The sequence below is a fragment of the Stegodyphus dumicola genome, chromosome 6 (assembly GCF_044657685.1).
Source record: "Stegodyphus dumicola isolate Sdum_Otavi_A_Nest chromosome 6, ASM4465768v1".
In the NCBI taxonomy this organism is placed as follows: domain Eukaryota; kingdom Metazoa; phylum Arthropoda; class Arachnida; order Araneae; family Eresidae; genus Stegodyphus; species Stegodyphus dumicola.
In genome coordinates, this window is record NC_140773.1 from 222,634,407 (window position 1) to 222,647,996 (window position 13,590).

Genomic DNA, 13,590 nt, shown 5'->3' on the forward strand with positions numbered 1-13,590 from the left:
CTGTGCTTTTAACAGAGTCGAGCTTCAGCTCAGACACTGGTTTTTGTCGTATCAGTATCTGGAGAGAGCCTAGGAAACAATATCACCCCTCTCTCATCGGGGAAAAGCATCATTACGGTGGTGGAGGTGCAATGATTTGGACAAGTATTATGTTGGATGGCTGCACACCCCTGCATGTGTCTGATAAATGATCCCTGACTGCTATGAGGTAGAGAGATCTTACAGCTCTATGTTCAACTTTTCAGTGGCACAATTGGAGCTGGGTTCCTGTTAATGGATGACAATGCTAATGCATATACAGCTCAGCTCAGCACCACATGGGTTAACAGCCAGATTTTCTGACCTTAACTCTATGTCTGGAACATTCTTGGGAGGGAAATTTCATCTCGCAATTCCCCTCCTCCAAATGGTTGGGTTTGATTTCGTTTATGTGATTATGGCAAAGTAAACAAGGGCTATATGCCTAAGGGTTTCTTTTAGTTGATTATGATTATGGCAAAGCACACTAGGACTATCTGCCTAAGGGAAGAAATGCTTTTGTGGAGGACTTTCTAAGGGAAACTGGCTCGTATACACGTTACACATGGGGGAAACCATGAAAACGTGCATGCAACCAGAACGTTCATAGGCTTCAAATCTTGGACCAATAGACCAGTGTTCAGTGACTTTGGTAGGCCTCAGACGCATAATGGGAAAGTACCACTTTAGGTATATGTAAAAATTCATTTCATTAGGACTCAATATAAGCCCTAGCACATGTGAGAAATAGGCATAAGTATAATAAATAATTATAATGTTAACACTAAGGCTTAATTTCCTTAGCATGCAATATCAGCAAGATAAGTTTTAAGTCTTCAATTGCCAATTTCGTGATACAAACGAATATATGAAATTTGAAGATTTTTGGATATCACAAACAAAAAGTGAAATTTTCCAATTAATGGAGTACATGAAGGAATGCGGAGAAGTAATAAATGAAGATGATATAATAGAAGCATTTCATTGCAATTGCAATACACCAATAATCAACCAACCAATATACAGTGAAATTTGTAATATGGTTTTAAATGCAGAAAATTTTGCTATTGCTAGTGAAGAAAATGACAGAGAAGTCGCTGAGAATAAAAAAAAAAAAAAAATTCCAATGCAGTTTAGTGGAATTTTCGATACATTAATTACAGGATTTTGCAACTGAACAGTAAATTTTATCTACCTATAGAATTAAATAGCAAATATCAGAAAAAAAAAAAAAAAAAAAAAAAGCAAATTTACACAACTTACATTGAAGAAACGTTTAATAAATCAAACAAATATTGAGCCTTTTTTCTGTGTGAGAGTGTAAATTGTGATTTCCTTAAGGTCATAAATGTTTCATTATTTTATAAACGACTATTTTCTACATGTCCGGAATATGTATAATTCTATCGCCGTTCTAACAAGAAAAATTTCCTCTAAATATTTTTATATGAATCAAAAGCTAAAAGTGAATTAATCGGTGACTTACTGTTAAACCATTTGCAAAGGTAAATTAATTAATGCAGTAGAAGATACAGGCATGCAATTAACTGTTAACATGAAAGTGTTATTCTCAAGTCAGCATTCGAACAATCTTTAAATGCTCTCATTAATTTACCTTTATCGAGGTATTCTGAAGATAGTAAATTGAAGTCATCTATTCTTATAACATGTGCAGTGGTTGATAGGTTATGTTATGATCTACTTTTATCATGCAGTGCTTTCAATGAGCTAAATGGAGATGATAAATGAAAATCTAATTGGAAATGCAAAAATATAAACATCATTACTAATGATAGTTTGGTTGAAATGACTTTTGAAGAAACTGAAAATTTTGACAAAACATTTAAACATAAGGAAAAGCTTATTAATGGAAAATGTAATGAAACTGTTAAGAAAATAATAGAATGTTGTGTTCTGCTACATAAAGTACTTCTTACCTGTAAAAGACAGGTAAGAATGATTCTTAACACAACACAAAATCACTGTATTTCAGATTCAAAACAGTTTCGGGATCAACAAATAAATGATCCATCATTGAAAACATATTGACAAGATACTAAGAACAATAGTAACGATTTTACTGTTATTGACAACATTTTGGGTCATAAAGGAGTTCATCCCAAAGAAAAATAAATTAAATTTTAAACTTAGTTCATTCTCATATATGATACTGATAATGTTAAATTTAGGTTTAACCCTTTCACGGCAACTTTTATGCATACATGCCAGCAAGAAACATACTCATTTCTCAGTCAGCACGCTGGTGTGCCAGAGCCTTTGCTCGTTCTCCCCCGCCTATCACACATTTGTGCCAGTGTCCTGGAATGTTTTACTAGAAGACCACTAGATGACATCCTGTGTCTATTTCTTTTGAAATGAATATAGTTTTAGGATCCCGACCTTCAATTTGATCACATTCTGTGTAACAGTGTCAGTTGCTGGACGGGAAGAACGTAATGTAAACAACAGAGCTATCTCTTTAACTCGTCACCTGATACAAACAACTGCACTTCTGATAGCCCTTTGAATCCTAATTTTATTCTTTTTTTACTGCTATGCATAGTCTTTTTAGGGTTACTTTGTGGTATTCTATTATGCTTTGCATTGCTTTTACTGTTTATATTTCGTGTGCTTCCCTTTTTATTTCGGAAAGCCTTGACTTTATATTATGGAGAGCAAACGTTCTTTATCAGACGAACGATATACTTGCATGGTAAATGAGCCAATTAGTGATATGAATGAAGGTGAAAATTCATTTTCTCATATGGAAATTTTGTCAGAGACTGAGCTCACTGAGTTCTTAGGTTTCAAAAGAGTTTTCACATATGGAATACTACACAATTCAGTTTCTTGTTCGTATGGTAGGGCCCTTGCCTTTCTGAAGATTCAGTAGCTTAGGAGAAATCCTGCAGTGATGCTTCAGGTTGTAGAACTAGAATTGATCTCCTTTTTTCAATCCCTCTATATCAACTTAGAATCATATTTTGTGTTCATCCTTTTGGTAGAATGTTACATCTTTTAATGATTAACTATTATTGGATTTAATTAAGTTAAAAAATTTCATGAATATTAGTTTTTCTGTTGTTGTAGTTTCAAGAAATGTTTACATGTGGATCTGACAGGTCATTGAAAGATGCAATCATATCTTTTAGGGAGGAGGAACAACAAGCACTTTATCCGAATGGCGCATGTTTTTGCCTTTCTCTCACATGACAGAATCGAGATCAAAGAACAAGAAGAGAATGTCACAATAATATACGTTAATGCTATACACCAGCGCAAATGTAAATTATATTTATATGTTATATTATTATATTTATTTATATTATATTTACGTGTTTATTTCCAAAAGTTTATCTTGTGCATGTTATAATAAAGTATTTTCCCTATTCATACATATGCTATATGAAAATGACCACATCACACCCAAGTCTATGTTAAATATATCCAGACCCCATCTCACGATGGATGTATTACATGCACCATCAAAAGAACTTACAACTCTGTATGTAATTGTGGTATCTCAAAAATGCCTACCTAAACCCAATAAGCAAATGATATCAACTTGAGAACCAGAGGAAATTCTTGATTATGAAATTAAAAGTCTTGAAGCTAATTTTTCGCCAATATCAAGAATGCCTGCCACAGAAAAATAAGAGTCATACTGATATGAATCTAACATCTGGAAGCCAACATTTAGATTGAAACTTATAAGAATGGTAGAAGATAGAGTAGTACTAATATGAGTCTTTAGCAGTTAGAAGCCAACAGTCACACGAAAACTTAGAAGGTAGAAGATAAGAAAAAGAAAATGGGATAGCATGGTTGAATGGCTAGAAGTATGCCAAAAAACCATAAGTGGCTTAAGGAAAGAGTGAAAATCTTACATGCCACACTTAGCATTAAAAATTAATTAATAAATGATTACATTTGCTTAGGTTCCTGAAAATGTAATGGAACCTATATAAATACACTGGCAATTTCACAACAGTATTTCCAAAGCCTTAAAAAGTATAATGGAAGAAAAGCATAAACTAATAATTCTGAATGTGGTGATTAATTGGTTATTAAAAACTAAAAAACTCAGTGGCGTAACATCCCTAGTGGGCCAATGCCTGCCCCGAAATCTGCTTTCTTAACCGTGGGCCCCTGGAATGCGTAAGCATATGCCCTGAACAAGTGATCAACTTGTTGCAGGTCCCCCAGTGTTTAGTCCCCAAGTGAACTTGGTACTCATCTTATTGACCCAAAGGATAGAAATCAAAGGATGAAAGGTTGAGTTGACCCTGCTCAGCACGGGGATTAATTGGTTATTACCCTTGTGAAAAATTCCTTTTACAAAGTTTCCATTATCTTATTTGTTCTCTGCTCTATCATAAATGAAATCACAGTGAAATTTAGGACTATGTAACTATGATTCTCGGATAGAGATCAGAACAGAAAATTAGAAGAGAAAAGGGGGGAAAAAATGCAGAATTCTAGGATGTAAAATTGGACAATCATTTACCATGAGTTTGAAAACTTTAGGCTTTCGAGGCTCAATAGCCAAGTACAAATTGCATATTAAAGCAATTATTGCTAAGCATAGCTTACAGCTAAGCTATACATTATAGGTGTAAATTTTGATGGCAATTGAATCTAAATTAATGGTGATGTATCCTGCAACTGTATTTAACAATCTGAAGAGTATGCATGGGGATGGAGGGTGCCAGGCACACAGCACTTACTAAAACAGAACAAAGTTTGGAGATGGAAGCATAATGGTTTGCGACAAGTCTCTGGTTCCTTTACAGAAAACTATGAATACAGACATCTATCTCAGTATATTTTAAATAGTTCTGTAGCTTCAATAATGTGACAACAATTTAGCATAAGTCCATGCTTATTTCAACATGACTGTATTCTTACAGAGCGGGTTTGCTAACAAAAACGTTGAACAATGGAATTAGCCTATTTAAGAACCATCATCTCACCTAAATAAAGCACCTGAAGGATGAATTCAAACAGCTGTCAATAAGGCCACACAATGTTAGTGCCAGAACTGACCACTGTTGTTCGGCAAGAATTTCCATGAATTCCAACTACAACGTTACAAATTTTAGCGGGCAGTCTTCCTGAAACACAGATATTTATTACTGTACCAAAAAATGGACCCAAAACCACTTAATTATAAAACTGACAACTGTCAGAATTTTTGTGTGTGTATTTAATTATGACAAAGCGCACTAGGGCTATCTGCCTAAGGGGAGGGATGCCTTTCGTGGAGGACTTTCTAAGGGAAACTGGCTTGTATACACGTTACACATGGGGAAAACCACGAAAACGCCCATGCAGCCAGCCCGTTCGCGGGATTCGAACCTCGGACCGAACTACCAGTGTTCAGCGTCTTTACCGCTCGGCCGCTGGTGGGCCCGACAACTGTCAGAAAGTCTAGATATTATGATCACACAGCTTACATTAGCATCACTTTGCAATTTTTACAGAAGCTTAGTTTTAATAAATTTTGTAATTGGCAAATGAGTAGAAGTGCTCTTTTTTTTTTTTTTTTTTTTCTTCCCCGCTTATTGTTTAAAATTATACTTGCATTAAGTAATAAAAAGTGTTACTTAATAATTAAAAAAATAGCCATTAATACACAAGTATTATTAATTTAATCAAAACTTAAAATTTTATTGATTTTACAATGATTTGGTTTTTCTACAAACATATTAAAAAATTATAGACATTAAAAATAGATATCACTCCATTATCCTAGTTTCTTCTTACATGGACTAAAATTAATACAAATAACAGGAATGTGTAGTTTTTGCTTCATTGTTAAACTTATTAACAATACAAAGTTCCAATTTCAAATAAAAATAATTTTCTGTGTAAGGCAAACAACAAAAACACACCTTTACACATCTCCTACAGAATATATACATAACAATTCATATCACAGCTGCAATTCCTGAAAACTAAAAAATGGAAACATGAAAGAAATTCATCATCCTAAAAAACAATAAAACAAAAAAGTATTAAAAAGTGCAATACATATATTAATGAAAATTATACCATCATAAAATATACATTAAATGTTAAATCTTTAAACTGCAATGGATCTCCATTTATATAAACAAAACATTTTTTTTTACTAATTATTATATACTTGTGCTGGAGTACTTTACCACAAGTGGCCAGATCCATTTGTATTTTAGCCATCTCACAACTAAGAACATTGCCCAAGATGTATTGCATAGGGCAAAATGATAATACACTTGCAAAAAGAGGGGAAACACGCACATATAAATATCCAAATCTTATCTAGAATTCAAACCTACACCAAAAAAAAGTTACCCTATAACTAAGGGGTTCTCAACCTTTTTTACTCCATGCACCCCTTTCTTCACAGCTATAAGATCATCCCCTCCCCTCCTTTCCAAAACTCAAAAAATAAATACATATATTTACCTAGATTTAGATGATTTTTCAATGTGTTTTACAAAATTTAACAATGAAAAGTGTAGAAAATGTTGATAAACATCAAGACTTGAACAAAAGTAGTTTTTTATATTCATACTATAAGTACTTAACAGTAAAAGACAGAGTGCATCCCCCTGAAACAATGAAATTTCCCAAGTGGGGAAAATTTTCATCCTGGTTGAGAATCCCTGTTCTAACCCTACATCATCTATACCAGGGGTTCTCAACTGGTGGTACGCGTACCACCAGTGATAAATAGTGAGCAAATCTATAGTTTAGAGCAGGGGTTCTCAATCGGTGATACGCAAGAGAAAAATAGGTGGTATGCAAAGAAGCGAAGTATTTTTAACTATTAAATTCAAAAATTAAAACCCCCAACATCCTGATTCTTTTTTGAAAATACTATATTTTTAGTTTTAATTTAGAAATGAGATTGTATGTTCTGTTTTTACATAAATAAATAAATATAAAAATAGATTTTTTTATTTAATTGCAATATTGTAAAAATAAAGAGGTCAAAATGGCAAAGTAATTCCAATGTTTTATTTTAGTTGGGACAAAATTGATTGTATGCTTTAACTCTAATGTTCAATTTTGTTATAAAAAATTGCTTGTCTTAATGTTTTTTTTTAATATTATAATAACATAGTCTTTGTGTGGACAATACACATTAGACACATTCATCTAATGTGTGAACAACACACATTAGATGAATTTTTCTTTTAACTTCTGAGTATGAAAATAATTTATAATTTTATGCTGGCATGATGCAGACCGTAGGAAAGTTTTATTTATAATTCTATCAAAAAATGAAGATTCCATCACTTTTTGTTTAGCAGCTTTGTCTGAATAACATTTTATTAAAGACAGTAACTGGTCAGGAGATCAATTTCTGTGTGCTGCATTTCTTTAACATTTTCATCAATTTCAAAAGATCTTCATCAGCATTTTTCATTTTAATTTCTCTCATAATATCCTTCATCATTCGGATCTTTCAGTGCAACAACATTATTGCATGTTTGTTAAATCTCCATATCACATTATGATAATAGTGAAAAGTAAAATTTTTTTAGGTATTTAGTAAAATGCAAAAGCCTTGTTTCTTCCTTTTCAAACGCTCTTTGCTTGACCAATATATTGTTACGTTATTTTTTTCCTTCACGTTCGTAGATTTAGAGTGAATATCGACAACACTTGATGAAGTATCGAAACACACTTTATTGGCTAGTATTATTCAAGACAACTCCAATAACATGTTTACACAGTCATCGAAGAACTACAATAAACACAATCAGTGACACAGCCTTCACACTAACAGGCTATAATAGTGGAGACATCTTTACGGCAAAGCACCACAGTACAGCTCCTGACTTTGCTCAGTCGTTCTCAGAACTCCACATACTCTCGAAACTTTCTATGCTACAACTCTCACAATGCACTCGACGATACACAAAAGAATCGCTCCCGACTCCTCGATTCAGTCGTTCTTGGAGCTCAACCCACTCTCTCGGCGATGAATTAACCGCGATAGACTGAGAGACTCTTTTGGTGCACTCGACAACCCACTCGGCACTCGCTGACCGACTGTCAACTTGATCGACTCCGCACGGACCAACTCTTAGCCAACTTGACACTAACTGACTAACTCTCCGCACCAACTTAAACCAAAAGGGTTTATATATATATATAGCTTTTGGCTTGTGTTTGAGAACATTCTGAGCTAAACCAGTAAGAATTTGCTCCAGAAGGTTCTCCATCCGCCTATGGCATATTGCCAAATGGGCGATTTTTTGACAAATGCGGCAACCCTGCCTTCCTGTGCCATTTTATTGCAATCCTGAAACTTGCTTTGCGGGAAAGATATCTTACCGCGCATGGACATTTCGTAAAAACATTGAACAATATTTCAGATGGGTACACAAAAAAAATGTGAATGGTGCTTTTTATAATGTTCAACTACTTGTGATAAGAAAGTGACAGTTCACCAACAGCAGGTGAAGCATGCCCGCAGGGTGAATGGCGTAGCTAATACGAGTAAGGACAGAGACTTGATTTCAAAATCTGATAAGAGGTTATCTTTTATATATTTTTCAATGGTAATCTTTCTTAAATTTATGATTTTTAGCCTTTGTATATTTTTTCATGTATGTTTACTCCATTATACATTTGTACAATTTTCATGCCACTTTTTGACATTTATTACTGATTCGCATAAACTTTACTAGATTTTAGACCCAAATTTTTAATATCTGTTGTATACTTTAAGCTTTATAATTTTTTATGTGCTCTTAATTTTAACTTATTTCTTATTTTTCCAGTTCATAAGGACATATCTATTTTCCATTACTAAATTTTTTATTGTTTACTTCATTTTATGAAAATTTTTTTCATACCTTTTAATATAAATACACTTAATTTGAACTTATTTATTAAATTTTATGAGTGCAATTATTCAAATATGCATTGTTACTTATTATATTATTTAACTTTAGCTATAGTTTTTAATTTCTTTGTATCTTTTTAACCTTTCTGATCTTCAGCATAAAATATATCTCATTTGTTATATTTTGTGAAAATAATTTAATTAGCAGTTTAATTTATTATATTTGATTCTGGAAGTTATTTTTAAGTTGTTTCATACATTTTAATGTTCTCTGATTTTTAACTAATTCATTATATTTTCTGACCTCATTTATGACATCTGTTTATTACATTAATTTAATTAATAATTATATTTATTATTTATCTAATTTTAAGCATTATTTTTATCTTTTTGATAGTTTTACCTTTTTAGTAATTTTTTACCTTACTTTAAATTTTAACATTTCTTATAAATTTTGATTTTTAATTGAAATTTGATTAACCTTATAAATTTTGATCATAATAATGCTTTTGGTTTTATTTATTTTACATGATTTTTCATGTTTCAACTTAAAAACCGTTAATAATTATTCATTTAAATCCCTACTGAGTCTGTATTTTATATACAGATATATATGTTATGTTATAGATTTAGAGATTTATTTATATGTTATAGATTTCTCATTCCATAATAGTCTACTATTACTAACTCTACTATTTTACTTCATTTAGTATTAACTCAAATCATATTTTCAAACTTCACAATTTCCTTGCAATTTTTTACTTATATATTCGAAATGTAATGGACTAGCTATATAATTTTATATGATTTTATGCATAAGTTTCTTTTCTGTTATTTTAATGATATACTTTAATGCAATTCAGTTTTTAAGGTCTTCAATGTTACCAGTTTTCCGTTTCGAGGCCCAGTTTCCATTAATAACAGGCTTCATACATTCTGAATTATCAGAATGAAGTCTCAACTTTCATCCATAATTTTAGAACTATATTTGTTACTTCCGACATTTAATAACTTTTAATTCAGTACTTTTTGCTAATTTATTGCATTCACACTGTTATTTTTACATTTTAGATGGCCTGACTATGCTAATTTTCACTTATTGCCTTTTACTTGTGCTAATTATGGTTATATCTGCCTTCATGGAGAACTTTCTGAGAAGAAAACATTTATTTATATTACATATATAATGAAATAACTAAATATTAATACTTTAAGAATTATCATTTTAATATAGAAAAACTACTACATACTATTAAGTTTGTAAATAAAGAAAATTAAATGTTTTATGAATAACATTTTCAGTAATGCTCGGGGCATCAAAAAAGTCAGCATTCACTATTATAAAACACGTCATCAGTTATTTAAATGAATAAATGTAATATCACCATTTAATAAATGTATATATTTTATTTAACCTCTTTTATTTTATTTTAAAATTATTATTCTTTACTTTTATTACACCTGAATAATTAAGAGTTATGAGAAAAAGCTTCATATCTGATAATAGTAATATTTAGATGACATTTAGTTACATTTTCCAGAACCCTTCCTGAGCCACTTCAATGAACTTACCACAGCTTTCCCCCCTGAAAGCCTAATTAATTTCTCTTTCTATTTTATACCCTTTAATTAACTGAAAACAGCTATGAAAACATAGGTAAATACATTAAATTTCTGCATTTTCACACTCATGACTCATTTTAAGGGATAACAACAGCATACCATTTCAAGTACTGAGATAAAGCTAAATTATCCCTCAATTTATTATTATTATTTTTTAATTGAGGTTTTATGTATTCAAGAAACACATCTAACTCTTGATTACTGTCTGACAGAAAATCGACTGAGCTGAGAACATATCCTTGACACTTGTGCTTTTAGCAGGCATTCATGCATCAACAGGGTCAGCATCTGTTCATTTTTCCAAATTTCACATCAGATTACTCAAATATCTGACTCTGATTATCTGATTGAATAAATATATGGTACTCTTTTTTATTTAGTATTCATTTGCCATAACTGATGTAGACTACTCACACAGAAATAATTTCCTCTTAAAGAAAAATTCAATAAATATTTACAAACAAGACATTTAAATTATAAATATTGACAAAATATGAAAAATAAAATACTACCTTATGTTTTATTCCCCTTTTTTCTATGAGAAAAGTTCACACACTTCTTTAATTTCTTGGATTCGTTCTAAAACTTTCTCATGCAACTGTTCAAGCTTTTCAATCTCTTCAACACACTGATAATTCTCAGGACCGTTCAGTTTGTTTACCATTTTTAGCCTGAAATTTATATATTAAAAATTAAATCTCTTACATAAGGTACAGTTAAAAGACAGTAGAATGAGTACAATATATAGCAATTGCAGCATGCAAAAAATATAATACTAATGTTAGAAGAATCAAGAAAGCTAAAAGTAGGAAACACTATTCAAGAAAATTTAAGTTTTATGCCATAAAGTGCAATGATTTATTTTTGGGACTTGATCTAGATTAGTTTTTTTAGCAGAAAATTTATATAACACATAAAATTTTAAATCATGCCACAACAGATAACTGAATCAGAATGTGGCAATTTTAATGTATTATCTGCCAAATGCAGATTGATCTTTTTATTTATTACTACATTACATTTATTTTCCTAAATATGTACTTTTTTATTTATTTATTACATATTATTTACAATATGTCTGCCATGGCACATGTATTTACTGCATTTTGTAAATACCCCCCCCTGAACCGGTGAGTTAAAAAAGCAAAGGATATTTTAACACATGACATGTTTAAAATCATCTGGTTTAAACATGTCAAATGTTAAAAATGGCATCTGCAAAGAAAGGAACTCAAGAAGCTTCATAACTTGGCTTGAAGATTTTTTTGTCCCCCTCCAATTCTGAAAATGTCAAAGAAAGGCACAGAGAGAAAGAAGCAAGCAGGACATCAGAATTTTATCACTAATTGTACAGGTATAGTGCTGCCCCACTAACCGTACAGCTCTGTCCCAATTTTGAGGAAAAACAGAGACAGCTACCTTTATTTGAAAAATAAAGCACTTAAAAAAGAAAGCATCCATTAGCCTCTCGGTATATAACATCAAATATACACAGCTGGTAAAAGAACGCGACTAGTCTACGATTAGAACATGGCCCCGTACCTTTCTTCTGTGTATTAATTTGAACCTAATAAAGAATGACCTACATTAGAAGATATTATAAATCTCTTTGTTATACTGATGATGAGTAAGAAAAAATTAATAATTTAAGCTACAAAACAAAATTAGGCATTTAGAAATAGAGGGGGGCAGCGCATGAATGAGAGAATTTTAGATAATAACAAAGCAAGTTTCACAAAGTATAAAATTTCAAATAAATTAAACCTTCTACAGCGAATGCCTTCTTTCATTGCAAGCAAATCAAAGAGGCAAAGCCTGCTGATCTTGTCATCATCAGTTTCTGGAACTTCTACTTCTTCATTCTCATTTGCTTCTGATTCTGAAAATTCCTGTATCATCATTATAAAAAAAGTTAGATAACTTGACTATATATCTTAAAACTCATTATTATATATAAACAAAACATAAAACTACAATACTCACTTGCCATATCGGATCAGATAAATTGAAGCTGGATATTTCATCCACAATTCTAACCCTTAATGTGGCAGATGGATGTCCAAACATGTTCAATATTTTAATGACACTGAAATAAGAATACAAATGAAAGTATATATTTAAAAAAAAAAAAACTTTATTACTTTAAAAGTAATAAAGGATGAGTCAGAAATATTGCTATATACAGTTTTAACAACAATATCATCCGTTACCAAATCCTACAGTAGTTATAATTTTTAAACTGCATTCTGCAGACCTTTAAAGGTTTCAAGCAATTCCACTGCAACCAAAAAAATTACAAATCTAAAATAATTAAATACTATACTTCACAACAAGCTAACCTGAGGACACACAAGGATAGAACGAACTTTTTCAGCTTTTCACCCTCTTCAAGTTATCCATATGCAGCAAACTGACCACGCAGATTCAATTCTTCCAAAGCATTGCACATTTGGCGACTTCTTGCCAAATCCAGCGTATTTAAAGAACAATCTTTTTATGCAATAAAGCATAAAGCAATTTAAACTGATAGTTCATTATAGTATAAAATATAGGGCATGTTATTGTCTTAATTTATATGAAATTTTTCACTATTACCTAAATGTCATGTATACGGATTTGATGACATTTAAAACTCGAATTGTTACTTAAAACTTGAAACGGGAGAGCTAACAATGTATTCCTTATAGGTTTGGGTCAAATTTTTGTTTCCCAAGACCATTCGCTTAGAAGTAAAATATATAAATTTTGAAAATCTGGTAGTAAGTCGATTTTCTATTCATTTTTAAGAATTTACGCAGCTTATTGCTTCTAAAACAATGGACGAGGGAAAAATTTTCTATTTTTATTTTTTAAGGATGTTAATTTGATTTTAATTTGCAGATTTTTTAAAAACTCTGACTATATTATATAGCAGACATTATAAAAATTGTATCCTGTATTAATTGTCCCCTAAGACACACACACACTTCCAGTCAGGCCAAGATAATCATCCTCCTACAGTAAGTTTTATCCTATCTTTCTGATTAGTTTAAAAAAAAAAAAAAAAAGACTGGAAACTGAGATCTTCTGATTGCAGTCTTACAACTAAAGAGTTTATCATTAAA

At 31.4% G+C, this 13,590-nt stretch overlaps 1 protein-coding gene across 4 annotated transcripts in view; it reads right to left on the reverse strand.

Moving 5' to 3' along the window:
- Window positions 1–5,650: 5,650 nt before the first annotated feature.
- The window catches only part of LOC118192573 (tudor domain-containing protein 5-like), a 113,850-nt gene continuing 105,910 nt past the window's right edge, over window positions 5,651–13,590 (reverse strand). For 3 of the 4 annotated variants that reach the window (XM_035363568.2, XM_035363565.2, XM_085819578.1), the window contains exons 20-23: window positions 12,470–12,572; window positions 12,251–12,375; window positions 10,999–11,157; window positions 5,651–5,975 (exon numbers count right to left, since the gene is read on the reverse strand). In XM_035363568.2, coding sequence (XP_035219459.2) covers window positions 11,022–11,157; window positions 12,251–12,375; window positions 12,470–12,572 — 364 coding nt within the window. In that variant the 3' untranslated portion in view covers window positions 5,651–5,975; window positions 10,999–11,021. Of the gene's footprint in view, window positions 6,010–10,998; window positions 11,158–12,250; window positions 12,376–12,469; window positions 12,573–13,590 lie in introns of all 4 variants that reach the window. The other variant, XM_035363566.2, reaches the window with a different exon arrangement.